This window comes from Myxocyprinus asiaticus, chromosome 12 (assembly GCF_019703515.2).
Source record: "Myxocyprinus asiaticus isolate MX2 ecotype Aquarium Trade chromosome 12, UBuf_Myxa_2, whole genome shotgun sequence".
NCBI classification, from domain to species: Eukaryota; Metazoa; Chordata; class Actinopteri; order Cypriniformes; family Catostomidae; genus Myxocyprinus; species Myxocyprinus asiaticus.
Window position 1 is genome coordinate 33,123,889 of NC_059355.1, and position 24,171 is coordinate 33,148,059.

The 24,171-nt window shown below is 37.3% G+C and overlaps 1 protein-coding gene across 1 annotated transcript in view; it reads left to right on the forward strand.

The window, feature by feature from the left end:
* The window catches only part of LOC127449267 (carboxyl-terminal PDZ ligand of neuronal nitric oxide synthase protein-like), a 167,178-nt gene that overhangs the window by 87,896 nt on the left and 55,111 nt on the right, over positions 1-24,171 (forward strand). The window contains exons 5-7 of the mRNA XM_051712588.1: positions 409-517; positions 4,665-4,806; positions 16,998-17,155. Of these exons, the coding sequence (XP_051568548.1) occupies positions 409-517; positions 4,665-4,806; positions 16,998-17,155 (409 nt within the window). The remainder of the gene's footprint in view (positions 1-408; positions 518-4,664; positions 4,807-16,997; positions 17,156-24,171) is intronic.

Below are 24,171 nucleotides of genomic sequence, written 5' to 3' on the forward strand. Positions count from 1 at the left end.
AAATCATGCACGTGTCCACGTTCAGATTAAAATAATGGATGACATTTGGGAGCGGAATCAGGGAAGATTTTTTAATAAATAATGACAACATTTTGGTCTGATCCTCATATAAAAGCTATAGTGGATTCACAAGACTTGGAATAAAGTGCAAGAGTCGCATGGACCGCTTTAATGGTGCTTTTATGATTTTATGTCCTTTTTGGAGCTCAACTGACGTGGTCACTTTGAACCGTGGTTGTATGGAAAAGAGCACTATAAAGATTCTTAAAAATGTGCATTTTGTGTTCCACAGAAAGAAAAAAAATTCTGCAAATAGACTTGGAATGACATGAGACAAAGAACAAATGTGTTTAGCATTCTTTCCTTAATATCATTTTCTCCCCCTCTCTTTTTTGTTTTAATTCACAGGATATTTTATGTATCACACGATTCTCAAGACTTGAAGATCTTCAGTTATATTGCAAGAGATGGACAGAGCAATGTGTTTCGATGTAACGTCTTCAAATCAAAGAAAAAGGTAGGCTTCTCTTGAGTGCTGGTTCTAGAAAGAGAACCGTAGCCCTTGGCCATGAAATTGAAATACTTTTCAGAATGGGTATATTTTTCTTCTCAGTCAGTCTAGCATGCAGAGTAGTACAATGATTCAGCAGTGGAGCATATACATGATTTACTGACAGAGCATGCTCTTAGTCCTTAATGTTGTCAAATTGTGAAAGGCTCTCTGGTCCCTTTCAAGCTTCTGGTGGCGATCTCAGCACTGAAAATCAGGCATGCATTTGGATCAGCAGCCTCGTATTTGCTAAATAGCTGCTTGAAGACATCCACCACTTGCAAGGATGATTTGACCCCAGAATCTAATCTTTTCTACATGACTAATTTAAATTATTATTATTATTCTACAGTATAAGTAATTAATCTGCAATGTCATGAGAACCAAAATAAGATGGCACTTTTTCGGAAAAGTGTCGGTATGCTCTATAAATATAGAGAGGAATTTACATTAATGCTATGCGCTGGCTGTCACAATGACACATCACATCATCACAGGAGTTTGTATACAAGAGTCTGTAATGGATCTCAGAGTGCAAAGCCTTCAGGAACAGAGTGTGCTGGAAGAGTAGGCCTGTACTTGTATATTATTTAAGTAAATTAAACAGTGCAGATACAGTATGACTGCATAAAAAGAATACACAACATCTTGCACTCTTTTTTTGACACGCATTAAGTGCATACATTTGTGTTTATTTGTTATGTATCAGTGCAATTGAGTAAGTATGCATTATTTGAGGCAACCAAATCTCCACCACGAATTAGCAGTGGCAAACCAATGTACTTTTTTAATATATATAAGGAATTCATGTGTCTGACGCAGTCCCTGTAATCAGTAATATTAGTTTTTAGCAAATTTTCAAGGAGCTTCAATTAAAAAAGTATTTACATCCTCACACAGTTTATATCATTTAAATAAATTCTCCATACTTTGCTATTATACTGTATCTATATATTGTGATCTTACATACATGCACCCCATTTTCACTTCAAAAGTGTGTAAAGCAACCAAATGATTTATAGTTGTCTCTGCATATTCAAATGGGGTACTTGAACTGAACTTTATAGACTAGTGTAGTCATTTCAGTTTAATAAACTTTTGACAAACTTTTTTGTCAAGACCTGAAACTATCCCCATTTCACATTTAGCCAGTTTCTTGGGCCTATTATTATCAAGTTCAGAGTCTGAATTGACTCTAGTTAGAGAGTTGCATAATTTAAACCTCAGCAAAACAGTTAAGACCTAAATTCAAATGAGGATCACTTTTATCCACTGAAACTCAACTATGCTTCGCCGTGTTTTCAAGTAAAGGTCTTTCAAGTAAAAGGCTGTGAGAAACATTTTAGCCACTAACTATTCTAAATAGTATTTTCTAGTAATCTTCAAACTGATTTTGTTTAATTCCTTGTTCTTAGTTCCCTTATAGTTTTCTTTAGCGGAGTCTACATTTAGTTAAAAGATAAGTACAATGAGTGCTGAATGACATACAGAATGAAAACACTGTAATCACATTGGCACAGTACTAAAAAAAAAACAAAGCCACATAAATGGACTCATCAAGAAAAATTAGGGATTTCTGCTGTAGCTATTGATTATACAGCAGAAGTGTGGCAATGGTGAAAAGCAATCAAGAAAGAAGTATTCTTTCCTTTAATGAAGAAACTTCAGGGTGAAGTTGCTCATTTGAGTTGAGAGCCCTGCCTGGTCCATTTCTTCCTGGCATCATTGAGAGCTGTTCAGAGTAATTGTGCATCAACCGTTCAAGTGTGCCCTCAATAAACTGGGAATAGAGCTGTACTGATATTTTGTCCTTTCTCAGTATACAGGCGCAAACATTTTAGATGGAATAATGTTGCCATTTATCTATTTTCACCATCATCCATTGGTAGGCCTGTATTTAATTGCATTAACAGATTTTTTTTTGACGCCATTTTTTGAAATAGCCTGTTTTTGTGAAATAGTATTATTAAATGACAACTGAACACTTACTTGAGGGTTGCAACAACACCCAACCACATAGTGACAAGCAGTGGGACTTATAATGGGGTTAATTCCTTGTCCAAGTCTTTCATTAATGTTGTATTTCAATATTTAAGGTTGAAACGAATAATAATGCAACCAGACAGAGATAAGAGGTATTTATTACAAATATTTAAAGGGATATTTTTATTACAAAATGAAAATGTGGCCACCCTCATGTTTTTCCAAACCTGTATGACTTTCTTCTGTGCAACACAAAAGAAAACATTTGGTAAAATGTTAGTCTCAGTCACCTTTCATTTTCATTGCTTTTTTCCCCCATACAATTAAAGTGAGGGCTGACTGAGGCTGTCAGTCCCTTACATTCTGCCATCTCCTTTTGTGTTCCATGGGAGAAAGAAAGTAATACGGGACATGAGGGTGAGTAAGGCGATGATGACAGAAACTGAAAATTGACTGGAAAAATTCCATCTGTTTTCAATGAAATTCTACTCATACCTCTCTTATTTGAAGATTCATAGCTGCATTGCTGTTGGTTCAAACTATGGTTTGTGAGATCATCTAATGCTGAAGGCTGTTAAGATTGCCAATTGTTAAGCTTCAAAGCATTTATATTTTTCAATTCCAATTTCAGATTTAAACTGGCAATAAACTGTTTGAAATTCCTAGTTTCAACATCAGAACATCCTTTGAATGTGTGCACGGATGGTTGGCAGCCTTCCGGTTTTATGCATTAGTTGGAGAACAGGATATCATCTGAAATTAAAAGTGTGGGAAGGGAATCAAAGGCTGTTATGGTTAATTAAAATGAACAGGTATGAGTCATATCAATGAAACTCTCCTTTGTTTGAAGTCTTTTGTTTGTTAACTCTGACTGCATTGAGACATTTATTAAAGGGTATAGTTCACCCAAAAATGAAAATTATCTTGTCATTTACTCACCCTCATGCTATCCTAGATGTGTATGACTTTCTCTCTTCTAACAAATAGGGTGAGAAACAGATCAATATTTAAGTCCTTTTTTACTGTAAATCTACACTTTTACTTTCATATTCAACCACCCACTGGTTGGGGCTGATCAAAGGTGGAGATTTGTAGTGAAAAAGGACTTAAATATTGATCTGTTTCTCACCCACACCTATCACATCACTTCGGAAGACATGGATTTGACCACCAGAGTCGTATGAATTACTTTTATGGTGCCTTTGTCTATTTTGGACCTTCTGAGTTTTGGTCACCATTCATTTGCATTGTATGGACCTATAGAGCTAAGATATTCTTCTAAAAATCATTGTTTGTGTTCAGCAGAAGAATGAAAGTCATACACATCTGAGGTGGCATGAGGGTGAGTAAATGATATTTTTCGAGAAATTAGTATTTTCATTTTTGGGTGAACTATCCCTTTAAGTGCTGACGACATGTTTACCCTGTTTATGCGCTGTTTTTTTGTCTGGTTTTGGCCATGATCATCCAGTTTACAATTAAAAACATCATTGTGACTCTTCAAGTGCTTAAAAGAAAAAGAAAATAAAGCGATGAACAACAACCTCAGGTTGAGCTATAAAACACAGACCTCACAACTCCCCGTGCTTCTGACATATAATTTGTGCTTCTCCCCTGACATTCTGGGATAAATGTCACAAAGCAATGAATATTATCTGCACACTGCAGAGATGCACAGGTTTGCTCTTGAATTTACCATACTAGACAACTTCAGGAACAAGATATGCTGCAGAATAATTATTATTCCAGTGCAGCATGTAAAATCTGTTTATCCTTAATGAATATCAGTTTTGCTCATGTTATGTTATAGACATCCTGTGTTTAACAGTGACACAAAGCTGACCTGAGCTGACATGTTGAATGAGCTAGGAGCTATCTTGCTATTCAAACTCAATGTTAAAGTACAAGACCCATCATCACAATACACTCTGGCAAGAGACATTTGGAATCAAGGAGCCACAAATGCCAACAACAAAAAAGTAAATTTTGGTACAATTAAAGGTACAATCTAAAAGTGCAGGCTATACATTTTATATTTCTAATATATGTATTCATTCTTCATTCTTTCATTTTTAATTATTTATGACTTTTTATTTATTGCAATACTAAGCTCTCCTTCTTTTGTTGTTAGAGCCAAGCCATGCGGATAGTACGGACGGTAGGTCAGGCCTTTGAGGTTTGTCACAAACTTAGCCTGCAGCACACCCAGCAGAACGCAGATGGCCAGGAAGATGGTGATGCCGACAAGACCTGCACAGACTCTGGATTACAAGGTACTGTACTGTATTCACAATGTGAAAGTGAAATGTATCCTCTCTCTTCTTTATGTCACCCACTTTATGTCACTCTCTTCTCCACTGTCACCCTTGAAGTTAATGTAGTCTTCTCATGTTCTTCAAACTCCCTCTGATTGATTATTTGTGTCCCTTAAAGGAATAGAAAGTGTTGCTCGCAAGGTTTTCGTTACATGTACAAAAACATGGTAATGATCGAGACACGGAATAGGAGTCAAATACACAAATTCATATAGTTTTGTCTCTGCCGGCGCATGCGCATTGTGAAACAATGTCAGCGGTTAAGAGTGCATGATTGATTACAGCAGCAGCCAATCGTGTGCTTGGCAACAGCCCAAAAAATTTAAATGCTGTCATAACTTACGCATCTTCATGTCTTTAGTGCTAAAAAACAACATGAGTTCCCACGTAAACACGTGTGCTACTGTGAACGAGCTTCTCTCATTCACTCATGAACGCGCAACACACGTCATGATTTACACTGAAAAATTATATAAAATTCTGGTTGTTTCTCACAAAAAGCTATTGTATGCCTCAGAAGACTTTGAATATGATGCATGAATCGCATGGATGGATCACATTTACACTACAAGCCCAGTGTAACGGTTAGGACCCAATTCAAACCTGTATTTAGCATAGAATACATTAAAAAAATGGGACTGAACAGGTGTTAATACCAGGTGTATACTCTTTGATTTAGCAAAGGGAAAATCCATGCAGTTGTTAGTTTAATTAGTTAGAGGAAGTCTTTGCAAAAAGGGGCTTTGATAGGCAGTATGGAACACCATGTCTGATCACTTGTGACTGAGGTGCATGGGCCATGGGTTAAGGATGATCATCCTCCCACATTCTCCTAGCCTCTTCTGGAAAGTTTTTCCTTTCAAATGCAGATGAGTTCCCTGTCACCCATGCGTTGCTTCTTATCCGTGCAAGAATCCTCAGTCACCAACACACTGCTCTGTCACATGGATGGGGCTCACCACACGTACCAGCTTACTCCGTTAGGGCAAGGAGACTCTAGAACCACCAAAACCTTCAGTGATACTTGAAGAGCTTTTTTGCAATTACATGTAGTTAAGTGTTAAGCCTTCTTCCTTTTTTAACTCCCATGTTATGTTCAGTTACGTAATACACAGTTTATGATCTGGGTTAAATAAAACGCTAAAATAGTCATAAATTGTTTTTAACTTGAATGACAGTCACGTAACTCTAAAGTTATGTAATGTTTTTTTATGTTTATTTCACTGTGGGGTTTTTTATTCTAAAAAATTTAGGCTTAGGGATGTGCAAAACTGTCAATTTTCATAATCGAGTAGTCAGTCGGTTGTTTGAACGTCTAGTCATGTTACAGATAAAAATGTATAATTAGGCTCCGTTGTTCACGTGACTCCGATCAAACACGTTTCAGAGGGATTTACGGACATTAAGAGCAGCACTTCAACATGGTAACTAACAGATAAATACACAAAAATGTATGTTAAATAAGTACAATATCAGGGTTCCCACACGTCCTGAAATACCTGGAATTTTGCAATGCAGTTTTCCAGTCATGGAAGTCATGGAAAATTAGAAAAATACCTAAATGTCCTGGAAAATAATTTTTTGTCATGGAAAATATTTTAGTAAAATAAAACGGTTTGACGGTGTTGCTCGCAATGTTTTCGTTACATGTACAAAAACATGGTAATGATCGAGACACGGAATAGGAGTCAAATACACAAATTCATATAGTTTTGTCTCTGCCGGCGCATGCGCATTGTGAAACAATGTCAGCGGTTAAGAGTGCATGATTGATTACAGCAGCAGCCAATCGTGTGCTTGGCAATAGCAGTCCAACTGACACAGATCGCTTGATTGGTTACAGCTACAGCCAATTGCGTGCTTGGCTGCAGCAGTGTGTGTACGGTGAGAAGCAGGACTCGTGAAACTTGAGAGGGGCATGTTGTTTGTTTATTTCAGCATCGGCATGTGAGTCAGCCTTGTTCTTCACGGAGAGAAAAGGGTGATTAAGAGCTATTAATGCGTAAAAGTGACGGATGTTTATTGATGTTGAGGGGCTTTCACATGGCTTGCATAAGTGCTGCCGAAATAATTGAATAATTGTGTCAGCGCAACCTCGGCTCCAACCTCTTGTGGGGGGGGGGGGGGGGTGATGTTGCTGGGCGATGCCGTCATGGGGGCTTTTAAACAACATCTCAGTACAACAGTCTAAACAATGCTACACTTACAGATGAACATACAAATGAATTATACGAGAACACTCAGAATTCATGATTAAGTACATTTTAAAAAGTGTATAAAATATTTCACTAAATAAAACCTGCGTCTTACCTTATGATACTCCAAATGTGGTTGTGCGCTCAGGAATAATGCCAATGAAGGTTTTGATCATGTCCTCTATATTCAGCTTTTCAACTATGTCTCCATGAACATGCATTCGTTTCAGATGAGTTAATCTCTTCTGAGACATGCTGCTCCTCAACCAGGTTTTGAGACGTCTGAGGGTGGAGAAACTTCTCTTAGAGGAAGCAATAGATACAGGAAGGCACAGGCAGAGTTTTTGCAGTTTTTCTGATTCTACAAATAGAGATCTGGTTTGAGGGTGAAGTTTGGAGAGACCTGCTGCAACATCTTGCACCGTTTCACATGGAGCAGCCCCTTTGAATGCGTCTCCAAACATCTGGAGCTGAAGTTTCAGCCGTTCAACATCAATATCTGTAGGAAGATGGAGAGACTGCACGTCCAGTGCTGGTGAAGAAGAGTTTCCATTTGCCACATTTAGTCTGCTCTCTGAATGTTGCGATTTTCATTCCACCCTGGTTGAATCTTCTGCTTATTTTGGACAAAACTAGATCCACTGCTTCAAAAAATTCTGTTTTCCATCTGAGTTCATAAGTTACCTGCAGCAGTGCCTCTGTGGTATAGAGATAGTGAGTAGGAGTCCTTCTTACTCTGGACTCACCATCTTCAGGCATTTTCATACCATTTTTGTAGCGCAGTCTTTGACTTGGTTGATCATTTCTGCAGCTATGTTTTCAACCCTCAAGGCCTTTAGTCTCTCCATCAGCAGGTTCACACACTCTGTGGCTCCAAGAGCAGTCATCTTTTTACCCTGCAGGCTCTTTGCCACTGCCTCACATGGCCTGAATAGTGCTTGATAGCAAAGAAGACTGAAGAGAGTTTTGCCTTTTAGTGCCTGCTTGTAAAGTCCATGTATTTTGGCTCTTGTATCTCCTCTTACTCCTCTGTCCTCCTTCAAAGTTTCCAGTGTAGCCAGTACCAACATGTACGATGAACAACAGCACTGAATCGCTTTAGTTCACACACACCATCTCGTTGGGCATAAGCCCAAAAGGTTGATGATCACATCTTCACAGCCAAATAATAATTCAAAGAGCTGTTTGCATTTTGCTGATTCTTTAAAAAGAACAGCAACACCCTGGACAAAGTTTAAGTCCTCTGCTATAAGACTTACTTCACGTGCAACTTCCTGAAGTACAAGATCAAGACAGTGATTGCTACAATGCACGTACAATGAGTGTGGGCTTACTTCTCTCAGCCGTGCCTGAACACCAGACAAGCGGCCTGACATGTCAGTACCACTTTCAAAACAGTACCCCTGAAGATGACAGATTGGAATGTTGAGTCTCATAAACAGATCCTTCACACATATGAACAATGTCTCTGCAGTAGTATCAGCGCAGTTATAAAATTAAAAAAAATCACAATGTGACTCAAGATTACTGTCAACATACTGAAGACTGCAAGAAAACTGCTCTGAAGTGCTGATGTCTGTTGTACAATCCGCTGTCAGTCCGTAGAAATCACAGCCTGAAGCATGAGATGTAATTTTTCTCTGAACAGCATGCGCAAACTGGGCAATAATCTGTTCTGGATTGTGTTGCTCATCCAGTTGCCGCTTCTCAACACCCACTCTCTTTCCATCAGTAGATTGAAGGTCCGTTCCAGCATCAAATCGTACAGCACACCATCACGAGTGGTGTCACCTCGAAAAGACTGACCCTTTTATCCCTAGGAATGCAATAGAACGAAACAAAATCTCTAGGACGTTTATCGCTGTTTTCTGCTCTTTAGCTGCAATATCAAACAAAATTACGCTTATTGGCATTTGCTATTGTCCGGTAAGTATTCTTACAGTGTCTTTGTGAATTGCTGATTTTTCATGCAAAGTACATTTTGATGTGGCTTTGTGCCAGTTGGAAAACCCTCTTTCCACAAAAAGCCTATCCATCTGCCCTTGCTGGTCAGTGTTAATATTATTGAAACATTATTAAATTTTGTAGGAAAATGATACAGTACATCTGCTTTGTTCTTAGTGTTTCCCCTAGGATTTTTTTCAGCAGTGGTGCTGTTGTCCGCCTGTCCACGAGCCCTCAACGCCTGACCGTATTAATGCGCGTTGGTGGAGGAATAGCTTAAAACGGGTGTCAAACTCAATTTCAGCCTAGGCCACATCAGGATTTATTTGTGCCCTTAAAGGTCCGGATGAAAATTTGGCACCAGCACCTGCTTTGGTAGCACTCGTGCAATGACCAGTAATATTGCATATTTTGTGCATTGAAATGCACATTTGACAGTATTGCATTGATTTTGAGGTTGGGATGCAGATGAAAATTATTATATTATCAACAGTAACATTTGTGGAAATAATTAACCTAATTTTTATAAAATTGAAATATTCTGACAGTGTGACTAAATTAGGTCTTCTTTACAGATTCCTTTCATCAGGCTCCTACTGATTAAACTACTGTCATCTCTTGGAATTTCTGAAGGCAAACAAAACAACTTACATTTTCCTACAATCAGAGAGCATTGCAAAAGAACAGATTTTACACAAAAGGAAAACTGATAGCTCGGTCCATAATAACTATGAAAATTTAACATAGTTCTTTCATAATATCCATAGTTTTAACAATGATATTTGTAATAAGACTATGGTAACCATAGGTAAAACCATGCATGGCTCCTCACTACCATGAATAGTAACTATGGTTTCTACACTGCCTTGACAAATAAAAAAATTGCATACTCTTAATATTTCGTTGGACTGCCTTTAGCTTTGATTACGGATTGCATTCATCGTGGCATTGTTTTGACAACCTTATGCAATGTCACATTTATTTCCGTCCAGAGTTGCATTAATCTTGTATTGATGACGGGAGAGTCAAACCACTCCATAAAGTCTTCTCCAGCACATCCCAAAGACTTTCTATAGGGTTAAGGTCAGGACTCTGTGGTGGCCAATTCATGTGTGAAAATGATTCCTCATGATCCCTGAACCACTCTCACAATTTGAGCCTGATGAATCTTGGCATTGTCATCCTGGAATATGTCCGTGCTGTCAGGGAAGACAAAATCCATTGATGTGATAAGCTGGTCATTCAGTACATTCAGGTAGTCAGCTCAGCTGACTTAATTTTATTGCTGCTTAACATTGCTGAGCCTAGACCTGATCAATTGAAGCAACCCCATAACATCATAACAGTGCCTCCAGAGGCTTGTACAGAGGGCACTATGCATGACAAGTGTATTGCTTCATGCGCTTCCCTTCTTAACCTGACGCGCCCATCTCTTTGGAATAGGATAAATCTGGACTCATCAGACCACATTACCTTTTTCCATTGCTCCATAGTCCAATCTTTATGCTCCCTAGCAAATTGAAATCGTTTTTTCCGATTAGCCTTACTAACAAGTGGCTTTCTTGTGGCCACACAGCTGTTTAGTCCCAATCCTGTAAGTTCTCGTCGCATTGTGCGTGTGGAAATGCTCTTTCACTATTAAACAACCGTGAGTTCTACTGTCAATTTTTTTCCGATGTGACTTCAAGCGTTGTAGTGATCTCCGATCACGATCATTCAAGATTTTTTGACTACGTTTCTTCTGCAAAGCTGAAAGTTCACCACTATCCTACCAGATTTTAATAATGCGTTAGACAGTTCTCAACCGAATTCCAGTGATTTCAGCAATATCCTTAGTTGTTTTCTTTGCTTGATGCAGGCCAATAATTTGCCCCTTCTGAAACGTAGTAACATCTTTTCCATGACTATGGGATACCTCTTCTGACATGGTTAAGAAATGAGAAGCTACACACTGCATCAGTTAGGGTTAAAAGAGTCGTTGCCTGCTGAAACATATTTATCACTGCAATAATGATCCAATCATAGGCTCTTAAGTATCTGCTCATTTAAATCCAAATGGCGTTTTTTTTTTTTTTTTTGGCCAGGCAGTGTATATAAAGAACTATGCCATTTTTGTAATGAAAAACAGAAGTCTAAATACATTTAGAAACTTTTTCTGCCACAACTTCCTTAGTTAATACAGTGCATTTAGTGTGACTACAGTAAATCCATGGTAAATGTTTGTAAGTGTTTTGATGTGAGGATTGAAAAGCCTCCTGTTTTCTTTGTCAGTGCTGTTTATAATGTGGGGGCTGTTTGTTTTAAATTAGTTTAATCACTGAGACATAGGAGTTTTGCAACAGCAATTCTGTACCACATTCAAACAGGTTTTGCAGTCCCCGCCACGCATCTCACTGGTTCACAAGCGCGTTTAAAATAGTCTGTTCGGTTGAGAGCATTTCGCGAATTACCGCACCTGTTCTACGCTCGATCTGCTCTATCCATTGAGCAGTGTTGATAAATGCTCCGTGTAGCGCTGTCATTCCGCTTTTGAAATGAGCAAAATGTGCTCCAAAACATAATAGTCTTGTTCGAGATGCCAAATGCCTTGCCTTGAAAGTAGACAAGAATAGGCGGCTGCAGTCATGGGAGGAGTGAAATAAGAGTTGTCAAGTCGGATCAGACACCTTCAGGATCAAAGGCAGATATCACAGGATTCAAATTCATATGCTGTTGCTTCTTCTGTTTTACTGGCGGATCGCAACTTAATAGTGATTACTGCCCCCTGCTGTAATGCACTGTTGCTGATTTAGTGGATATAGTTTAAATTCTGTTTCTTTAAAATGAAAATAAATATGATGAAAAAGACTCAATGTACGTTATATAATTTCCCCTATAAGACGTGTCTTTTCATCCATTTTTAGTTTAATAAAGACACATATTTGAGATATTTCAGAAATATAACAATCACATATCCCATACAGAGATCACACTGTCAGAGTGTTGGGAATATTCATATATAATTTATACGCATAAAACATAGAGATAAAAAAAAATCTAACATCTTAAAAGAGAACAAAACATCATGGTTGTTTAAGCCGACTGCACCGCCTTGCATGGCCGCCTCGCTGTCGCGAGAGTTTTTTTGATGTAGACCTTATTCATGGTTGTGTCATCTTTGATTTTTAATGGGTATAACAACGAGGCTGTGAGGGATAGACTTACCATCTCTTCAGTGACACGCACGGTATAAAGCTGTAAAAAGCTCCTTGATCAAATCTGATTTTCAGAGCAAGTCGGACCACACTCTGGGTGAGTCTCAATCAGCTCCCTAGTTCAGTAGTCAGGGCACTGATCGGGGAGTCAGCCATTTTTAACGTGTGCTCCCTAAAAAATCCCACAATGCACCGTAAAAACCAGGGAGCATCTTTGCTCACTATGTTCACTTACTGGAAATGTTTTCATGTCTTCTGTAGTCCATTAGATGATGAGCACAAGTGTAAAACTATGAAGTACAAGCCTTATTTTCTCTTTAAAAGAGAAGTTGTTTGTAATGTCTTTCATTCATAATTACCATGAAAGTTAAACAATCTTTTTAAATATTTGAGTTATTAAAAGAGGGTTTAATATACACTCCTGTATATTTTTATTTCTTTATTTAATGTAATTTATCTTTCATAATAACACTGTACGTTTGAATATCTTCAACGACAATGAACAATAGTGTCATTTTTAATGATGCTGATTAATAACAGCTGCGCTTCAATGCGTGAAGTCGTTAACGTGTCGCAGGTGATTGAGTCATATGTGTCCCAATGTTCAGTGGAGGAAAACCCTTGCCGGTGCCCGAATTCATGTTCACGATATACTGATTCACCACATAGGGAGCTGATTGAGACACAGGGTCTGACACATTTCTAACTGGCATGCACCTCGCAGTGATCACCAGTGATCGGTGCTGCACAGATTGTGCTCATCTCGAACGAGCCTACACAAGGAAAACGCTAACTGATTGGTCAGTTGCATTCCCCTGCCATCATACGTTTCAGAAATGAGCTCGCGGGCCACATGAAATGAAGTGAGTTTGACACATCACTGTGAGTATGCACGTGTATTTGTGTGTGTGTGTGGTGAGGTCTCTTTTGCAGTGTAGAAAGTGCACAGCTTACTGGGGCTGGCAAGCATTACGTTTAAATTTACATTTATGCGTTTGGCAGATACTTATATCCAAAGCGACTTACAGTGCACTTATACAAGGATAATCCCCCCGGAGCAACCTGGAGTTAAGTGCCTTGCACATGGACACAATGGTGGTGGCTGTGGTGATCGAACCGGCAACCTTCTGCTTACCAGTTCTTTTAGCCCACTACGCCACCACCACATTGAGTCATTAAATAAACCTTGTGCGGCGCTCATAATTTAGATGATGCATATAGGGGCTTAACCATTCTACTGAAGTCAGTAGATTTGACATGCAAATTTTAATAAAGGAGAAGGTGAGGACATTATTGATATTCATTATTATTAGACTATTATTGTTGTTTTTTTTATTGTTTTTTTAATGAAAAGTCATGCTCTGCAGTTCACAAACTTGACAGAAATTATAGATCTGCTTTGTTCTTATAATGCTTAAATACTGTAAAGTCTCTTGGGATATTTTGGTCGTGAACATCTCAAAATGATTCAATGACTCACTCATCGCTCATTTGTCGCCACCTAGTGGCATCTTCAGAAAGGTGAAACCCTCATGAGTTTGCATCCCTGTGAGTATAAACTTTAGACAACGATGACAGTTGGGCCACTGATTTAAAAAAAAAGTTAATTCACACTGGGTTGGTAGCGTGGTGATTCGGCCTTAATGCCTTAGGATGTGAATTAATTTTCAATAATTCAGTGATTATAGTCAGCTTATACCGCGGTTACCACATGTAGTATGCAGAAACACGGAATCTAGTCATAAAAATGGCATTAGCAATAAAACGCAAAATGTCATGGAGTATGACATATTTGAACGAAAATGACCATTTGAATGCACAGTTAATCAAATTAAATTTGTAATTTGTCTTAGTATGATAATTAAACTAAAATTTTCTGATTTAATTGAATAAATATATAATCTGCAAGTGATGCGCACTTCATTATGAATGTGTAGAGCCGGCCGCTCATGCACTGAAAACACCTTATCATGATCATCATGTGTGCACTTGTGTGTGTGAGATGAAAGAGACAGAGAGCACTCTGAAGTGCACAGCACATACAGACTATGTATTTATTTAAATAAATCACTGCTTTACGGGGATTAATAATCACACTGGGCCATGGAGCATACTGCTTATCTGGAGGTGAGAAACTTCTGTCAAAAACACACAGAAAACCAAAATAAAAGTAGTTAAATTTAAATGGACGCATGTGTTTTTGCATATATTTTATACTTGTTGGCCACGTAAAATGTCTTGGAAATGTCCTGGAAAATTGTGCCTTGAAAAGAGTGGGAACCCTGAATATTTTATAGCACAAAACTATCAAAGTAAGAGAAGTAAGAAATATGAAACGTTCCAATACAGAGCGGCACAAAATCGCTTATGCGCATCCTGAATGTAGAATGACACGCTTCAATGTAACCAGAGCACTTAGGAGTCTCCAGACGATCAAGAACTGCAAGAAAATGATGCTGGTACACATCTAGTTTACGACATCAAGGGGTTTAAACACTGTTTATTTAAGCAGTGTCAGACAGAATCAGCAAAATACTTTAATCTCTCCAAAACACATTACTCACAGCAGACAATTTAAAATCCGACAGTGATAGTTTTGTAATGTATTGTTGATACAGCGCTTTGATGGCTGAAACAGCAATGGTGCATAAATGGACTAAATTTAGTTTTACTGTGCTGACTATTATTCACTTTTAAGAACAGCAAGCTATCATCACACCAAACTGCTCTCTGAGAAGTTAATTTGAGAATTGCATCTCCCATTAAAACCACCACAGCTAAAAATATTAATGTTAGTAGTCGACCTCACTAATTGACTGTCAGTTGTTGGACGACTCATCAATTAGTTGACCACCATGGCGCATAGTTAGGGTGTGGGTTAGGGTCCATGTTGTAGCTTTATATAAAAACAATAAAAGTCTAATGACCTCATTTAGAGAGCTAAAAATATGTGTTTTAACTGATAAAAAAGATTAAAAAAAAGACTTCCCTAATCTTATATGGTCACCACACTGCAAACCCTCAGTTAGCAGAACTCAGGCAATTAGTTACTTTTTTTTTTTCTTCTTCTTCTTTTTAAAGTTAAACTCCCAAGTTTAAGTTAAGTTAGAACTTTCACATTTTAATTTTGTGCTATGCATGCATGTTAATTACTCTTAACTTGAAATATTGAGTAAGTTAACTCATTCATTTTTATGGCACTTGATGGCAAATTTAACTCTTTGGCTGAACATAAACGTACCATGTAATCTCAAATTAAATACTTCAAGTAGAGGGAATCTAACTTGCTAGCAAGTATAGCTAGTACAGTGAATGCTAGCATGCTGAACTGTGCTTTGATTAGCATAACAATTGCGCAATAAGTAAAGCAATACCTAACAATCTTAACTTATACCTGTCCTCAACCTAAGCTATTCACCATAATGATAACCCCCAAAACTCCTGCATAACATAAACTCTTCTAAATAACATAACAAAACACAAAACACTAACAAATCTCACACTTTACATTCATCTTGCACAAAGACACTATATAACACTTAATTTAACATTTACTCTACCTGTCGAGTACCATGCAAAGCATGCAGGGTAATAGAAATCCCCTGTCCAGTTCCAGTTAAGTTTAAGTTCCTGTAAGTTTAAAGAGACAAATTCATTAAACTCAAAACAATTAAACAATTCCGGTTACTGAACTCAAAAGAAAGATAATGTTCTAAATACTCATCAAGGTTAATTTATTTGAACTATTTTGTATGGTATAATTTTTCTCTACTCAAAACAATTAATTATTGTCAGCATTAGTGTTTACAGTGCATGATTTATTTTCCAGGAATGCACATCTGCTGTAAAGACCCAATGAAGGTGTGGTTGGAACATGTGTCAGGCCCATATCAGTAACACACCTCCCCTCACTGGGAATAAACTGACTTCCTGTTAGTTCAGTCACAATAGCTTTATTTGTGTACACATATATGTGGATAAGAAATACAATAAGAATTGTCCTCTGAATAAAAATGATGCCGTGGCCGAAAGTATTTGTACATTTAAGCCATACTTAAAAATGCATGAATGTCATTGCATGGTGCAGCAAAATATCAAAACAAGTTGGATTTGTTTTAAAGAAAGGTATCACAGCAACACAAAATGATAAAACAATCGATATACTGTTACAAATTTGTAACAGAGGGTGTTTGGACACTTTGGTGGTCAAACGTTAGTTGAGCATCCATAGTTAATTTGATGAACTACATTTATGGTAACATTCAGTAAATTACACCGAGACCACTTGGTTAAAATTGATTGGAAAAAGAATGGCTGAGAAAAGTGAAGTTAATTCTAAAAATAGTCAAACATCATTTGTTTGCAGATGTCACTTGACTTTTGTCTTCTCTGCAGTGAAATTCTCTTTTTTTTTTTTTTTTTATATTTTTTTCTTTCAGTGTGTCTGAAAGTCTCAAAATGTCTTGGGTTCACTTTGTGTTATGCATGAACCAAGAAAGAAAGAGGCTTTGTATCTCAAAAAAACATACAGTGATATCCATATTTAGCAGGAAGTTAGTTCCTTCAAGCTCTGCAGTTCCCATGTCCCAACATGCAAAAAAAATATATGCCATAAACACCTATCTGAGTAAGTCTCATACTCAAATAGTGTTTCAGTGATGTTAAATTTTTAAAGTGGTTTCACCTGCACATAACTAAAGGGTAATCTCTGTTTCCCTAATGTCATGCTATTTCCCAGCTTTCTATACACAATCAAGGTTTGATTCATCCCATCTCCATAATAAATTTTAGCAAGATGAATTGTTTCTCTCTGAAGGGCGGGAGCTGACAGGGGCCGAAAAGCCGGCTGCAGAGGAGACAGACATTGATGCAGAGGAACAGCCACTCCCTGACAGCACAATAGACGAATTCAGTCGTGGAGTAACTGACCTGGATGCAGCCAAGAAAGAGGAGGAAGTCACCAAGGACAAAAGGGTATCACTTGCAGCTCTCTTGCCATCTTAATTATTTAATCTATATCAATATTTAACCATAATTTTCTGTAATGTAGTCTCTTAAAGTAGTTTATAAAATTGGTGTGTATCAGCTTTTACATGACAGTTTCCAATTAACTTCAGTAATCGAGGGAAGGTTATTCAGCATGTTTTCATTGTTTTACAGATTAGGTTGTTTTATGCTCATGACGACACTCAGCCTAGGGTCCAGATGCAGCTATAAAACCATTAGCATAATCTTAAAGTGTGGAAGCCGCTGTGCTGCAGAGGATTATGTAATGATACCTTGACTCTGCTTAGATGAGGCATTCTTCAAGAAAGTAATTGTGCTCATGACAGTTGAGGAGAGGCAAAAAAACCCGTAAAAATAAAAAATAAAAATATAGCCGCAAACAACAATTATCGGGGTCTAGTCACAAGTGGAGAGATGACCAAAACATTTACATTTGACAGAATAGGTCCTGTAGATACTGTGGACAGTGTTTGGTGTCAAATTTCAACTGCTTTCATCACAGTTGCACAATTAGGATTTTAGGTTATAGCTCCCCCATCACCTGAAATTGACAAGAGTTTGTAAGTGACCTCGGAATGTTCTGTTGTCCAAGTGTACAAAGTTTTGTTTAGTTAGAATATTCCGCTATCAAGATGCAGGCCAATTAGTTATAATGGGCCACACCCAAAAGCGTATTAGCTTATATCTTCCGAACGACTTGGCGAACCAAAATTCTTTTGATTGTATTTTTTTTTTCAGGAGGGTCTGTTGATGATGTGTACTAAATATCATGTGAATCAGACAAATGGCCCAGGATGAGTTCAAAAAAGTACCTTTCAGACGTAATTCAAAATGGTCAACAAATAAATGGCCAACCAGGGTAAAATTGGTAACCATGCACTCGGTATGTCTTAAGGAGTCCAAAGACACCAGTCTCATGATTTTAGTCCAAATTTGTTAAAAGTTCTTAGCAAAACAAAATTCAGATTTCTTTCCCAGTAGGTGGTGCTGTCCTCAAAATTCTGAGGGTCTTTCAAGGCATGACGCTTATGACATAGAACACATTTTTGTTTCACTATCTCAAAGCATGCAAAGAAACAGCCTCACTTCATCTTTGGCACCCTCGCCATCAGATTTGCTGATTCGTTACACAAGAACAGTTTGATATATCAAAAATCTGAGTATTGTTTGACTGCCACTGTCTCAAGATTGTTTGACTATAATTTGGGCATGATTTGATGAGTTCAAAAAGTAGTTTTTCCAAAAAATTAAAAGTGGCAGATTTTTTTCTTGCGGAAACCATATGACTGTTTGATTCAGAGGCACTAAAGGGTTCAGAGGATACATTAATTTTTTTTTTCTAGCCCCTGCGGTTCCAGAGTTATTAGCAAAAACATGAATTAGCTTATTTTAGCAGCACCTTATGGCCGATTCTCACAAAATTTGCTATACAGCCTAATTTTGACAACCTGTTAGAGTACGCCAAATTTCATAATGATCAGCCAATCACAATACAGGTTATTAGCTGCTGAAATTTCATTGGCTGCTGGCAGACTTTTTTTTTTTTTTATCAATATTTTAAGAATATGTTAGCACTTGAACCAAAAAAGATGCATATTTAATTTGAACTTTGTCGATCGAACGGCTGCGAATCTATGACAGTTTTTTTAGTTGTAGTGCCCGTATGGGTAAAATTGTAAGAAAATTTGCAAGCATGCTCAAATTGTCCTTTAGACTGTGTGTACCAGGTTTCATTACATTTGGACTTTGCTTTGCGAAGATATTAGTCAATGAAACAAATTGATTCACTTATATCTTTGAAAAGATTTGACATATCAAAATTCTGCAGTAACTTTTTACCATGAGGATCTGTAGATGATGTAAACCAAATTTTGTGCGAATCGGACAAACGGTCTAGGAAGAGTTCGAAAAAGTAGGTTTTTCAGAAAATTCTAAATGGCGGAAAGATTTTATAGATGAAAATGAAATCGTAGATATACATTTGGAGGGCTTGACTCAAGGATTCAGAGGAAAAACAATTATTTTAATTCTACCCCTCACAGTTTCAGAGTAATGGGCAAAAATGTAAATTTCCTTATTATAGCGCCACCTAGGGTCGGATGGGGGTGTGTTTATGCGCCTGAGTAGTGGGGGGATTTGAGACCATCCTGCCAAATTCGGTGTCTCTACAACTTCCAGTTTTTGCTGCCCACATACATTTAGGGCAGAAAAAAAGGAGGGATAATATTAAGAAGAAAACCTTAACAAATACAATAGGGTTTCAGCACCTTCTGTGCTTGGACCTCTAATAAAAAACTGTGACCATACCTAGATCTTAAAGTGGGAGACATTAGGGACAGAAGTATTGATTGATAGTTGAATGTAACTTGGTCTGAGTGTTATGGATTATTCATTATAAAAGTAAGCAACATTGTGAATTTGCAATGATTATATGCACTTTTTATTTGGGCATCAAGTATCCTAAATACCACATCGTCATTAGACTAGTTTCACGATTCCTCCTCGTTTCATAACTCGAGAGTATGGGAGTGCTAAGACTGTTTTAATAGCAGTTCTGATTTAAACTTCAGATGTGAAAACAGCTTCAGAGTTAGAGTTTGATTCATTTCCATTAGTCCGTAACTGTTCGTTGATTCAATTGTAATGATACTTTTGCATCGTTACTCAGAAATTTTCACAAGTCTCTGTGTGACATTTTATTCCATTGTATTACTATTGTTACATTACACATTTAATATAATGAATTCATGTTGTAAAAATATGTTGGTAAATGCTGTTTTTTATTGACTGTGTGTTATTATATTGTTGCAAAAACAACATTATAGGAAAACATGCCTTGATTATTTCCTACATAAACCTTTTGAATCTACTTTACAACAATAGCTATTTGGTTAAAATTATGGTTCTTCTGGTTTAAATACATAAATATTAAGATATACATTAAATATCATCCAAAGCCTAAAAATATCAGGATTTATTTATTTTATAGCTATAATGCCTAGCTCTAATTGTAACTATAACTAGATCGTAGTCATCACATTTCATGTGTCTCTGTAGATATTTTTCACCATCCGGATCTTTAAACTGACGGGTGGCAATGGCAAGCATTCTAGTAAAGTTGGACTTGATATACGAGTCTGCCTAAAAATAGCTTCGTATTGAATCTGAGATTTCCATTCTTGCCTCCATTAGGGTAAACATAGCTTGTGTTCTAGCTCGCTGAAGGCTGTTTATCTTTCCTCTCAGGCATAATTTTGGGGGTTTGGTGCATCAGTGTCTGAGATGAAGAGGCTGGAATCATGTCTGAGACTGATAAGACACTCCTCACATCAGGAAATTACAATGTCAGAAGTGTTTGGGTTGTCTCAGATGATTGATCCGTGGTTTAAAAGTTAGTCAGAAACTCTTTTACTCTGAGCCAGATGGAGCATAGGAATCTCTTGTGTCAGCCTCAAAGGTGATGTGTCCTTATTTCATTTGGTTTCTAATAGTTTTTGACCCAAATGGAAATTTGTACACTCAGATATTACTCAAAAGGTGTGTGATTGTAGTCTAATGACTAAGGGATGGGTTTGCTAAATCGAAAACAGAAAAAGGTGACACATGAACTACAGAGTTACAGATCTTTGAGTAAGACTCTTCGAAAATTGCTCTCTAGGCAGACTGTTGCTGCATTTAGTCTATTGTAAGTTGCTTTGGAAAAGCATTGTCTGCTTGACAAATATTAAATCAAAGTGCCAACACAATATCAGTTTTAAATCTACATTTACTTCTGTTTAAGTACTACTTTCCAGTTACTCATATCTATTCTAGTGTTTATTTTATTTGGCCATCGTGGTATTGGAGAAAGGCATATTTGAAAAATGAGGAAGGCGATGGCACACTGCTAACCATTCCAATTTATTGACAGCATTTCGACCCATCAATAAATTGGAATGGTTAGCTGTGTGTTAGCACATTCCTCATTTTTCTATGAACATTAACTTGTAGCTGTGCACCTGCATCCCTTTTTCAGATGTGCGTATATTACTTCTAAATTCAGAAATTCATACTTGCCAACACAATATCAGTTTTAAATCTGCTTTTCCTTCTATATAAGTACAACCTTCCAGTTACCCATATTGGTTTTAAGCGTTCCATTGGTTTGGCCGTCATGGTACAGGGGAAGTTCATCCTTGTACTGATTCCAAAGAAGAGACTATGCACCTTGCATTAACATCTGTCTTGGGTGATCAACTGCAAAAAAACAAAAAAGAAAAAGAAAGAAAAAAAACCCACAAGCGGTCAGGTGAGAGACATTGCAGTTTACACCTGTTATTTACATTACATCACTTATGTTACTTTCTACATCAGTGTGTTGCTTGATAAAGTTTAAAGAAAAAGGAAAAAAGGGAGTGCAATAATATATATATATATATATATATATATATATATATATATATATATATATATATATATATAATTTTTTTTATAAATCATGTTAAAATGTAATTTGGTTACATCTTCTGGCTAAACTGTTTTAAAGCTGATTCATCCACATGTCTAAATTTTGGCACTTGTGAAAAAAAACATGGTATTTAAATTGTGCATTTTAACAGATGTCTTTATGAGTAAGGTCAAGACTCTTTTCATGCTGTGAGAGTGAGCTCAGTCATACTCCTACATACAGCAGTTCATTTTAGATTCTTGTACATTGCAGAACAGGGGTACTCATATGATCTTGTAGACCGGAAATGAACTGGCTGTGTAGGAGTTTGTGTTGTTTTAAGGGCTAGTACAAGTGTCAGAGCTTTTGGGTAAGCCTGCAGTCATTTGCGCTAGTGGATCAGAACAGACCTATTGGAAGTGTGGAAAAATGGAATGCTGTTCATGTTCATATTGGGAGACAGAATGCAGTATAATGTCATTCCTCCCAATATGAATAGTACACGAATAGCATTAAATCTAGTTGTACTAGTTGGTTATCATGCTATACCTTTCTTCCTCAACATTTCCAAGTGCCAGTCTTCCAATGATGTTTTGGAACATAAACTGGTTTGTAGAATCATTTACTATGTAAAATATGAGTGAATATATTAACAGCATGCTGAAATGCTCTTGGTTTGTATTGAGGTCATGTGCCCTACTGTAAGTCTGCATCAATGGATATTGGATAGTGAGAAGCAAACTGATTTATTTGAGCCTTTGGGCATGAAATCAATACAGCTACTGATCAGATGGATTTTTGGCTGGGGTTTTCACAGATAAGTGTGACTTACCATTTTTAATGCATGTTTTATCCACACTCTGAATATGACCACATAATTATTATTGCTACCTGAGTGGAAAACAGGCAAGGAAATTTAAATAGGAAACTCTAAATGGTCTGATATGGTGCTAATCAGTTTAGTGATTGATGCAGTTCATCCATTCACACGGTTTGAATTGGCAATCATCTTGGGTTTTTAGAGAAAATGGTTTGGGGAGTGAAAAACATCCTTTTTTTTTTTTTTTTACGTTTATTTGAATATAGGAGGATTTTTTAAATCTGAATAATTTTCTGATAAATCAGCTCGCTAATCCTCATCCAGAGCTTGGATCTTTATGTATGTGATATTTGGCTTTACATCATTTAAAATATGTTCCACATATAACATTTTTAAACGTGAATTCTGGTGTGTGCTTGCTTGTTTAATATGCATAGTAGAACAAATTACCATGTTTATTGTGTTTCTTTTTCAGCCTGCTGTTAATTAGAGCAGCAAATCTCTATTTCACCCTACCATATTGTTTATAGAAAACTGGCAGATGTTTTCTAATAAAGAGAGAATTTGAGAGTTGTTATAGGTCTGAATGGAGTTCCTATCTGAGCTTTGGAAATTGAATGGGCAACGGACTTGCCTGGATCCCATTTTATGAGAGACTGCAGTGTGTTTCGGTGGGTTCTTCACACAATGGGTGCTGAATAACAAATGAGAGAGGATCAGTCCTTCACTTATACAGTGCTGAACTTTACCCAATGTCAGGCTGCTTCAGAGCCACAATCAGGAAGCCTTGAGCCAAACCACTACTGAGGGAATATCAAATATAGACAAGTGGAGCTACGGTGTTCTGTAGCTCTGATCTTATCAGACTGTCTCTGCCAGGCAAATAGCCAAGTTTCTGCCAGGAATTGGCTCCCTTTAGTCATAGGGCACATACATTACCTGTATGCAGGGAAATCTGTGTCTGCTTATAAAATCAGCCAGAGCCCTAAGAAGCTGGATATTATAGAGCTATATTTAAGGTAAAGACATACAGTATATGCTCTCTTCCAAAACCTAGTTAGTTGCCTAGTATTTTAAAGGCAAGGCATGCATGTTCTTGCTGTTTCAAAAGGTAGCCATCTTTAATATGATATCTCCTTGGATACCGTAGGCACTTTTCCACCATTGGGCAAATGGTTCTTGTTGCAGAATCGTGTTGTTCCATTCCGATCCTGGCTTGTTGCTGTTGTTTCAATTTCTTGTTCCGTTGTGGTGCCGCAAAATCATGATCAGAATGGACTGATTCGGCTAGTGACCAATCTTTAGTTGCCACCTACTAAAGGTGTTCCACCAGCACAGTAAGGTTAGCTCACCATGCTGATAAATCCAAACCAGGAATGGTAGTAATTGTACCATACCAAACTGTGCTCAAGTGGAAATGCTACTGGAACTTATCATGCTCAGAACCATTCTGTCTGTTAGTGGAAAAGCAGCTCTTGTTTTGACCAAATTTGAAGGCACCATTGCATGTATCCTTCGCAAAGATGAGATAAATGTCAATCATTTAATACTGGTATTGATAAATATTGTTCAGTGTAATTAAAAATGTATTAATGTACCCCATATTTGTGTGTGCTATGCATTTTTATGCTTACTGCGGCACCACACTGTTAGCTTAAAAACATGTTAGCGCCAAACACAAGTTAATTATCTCGTACACTTAATCTGAATGCTATGTGCTTGGCTAAAAGTGTTCCA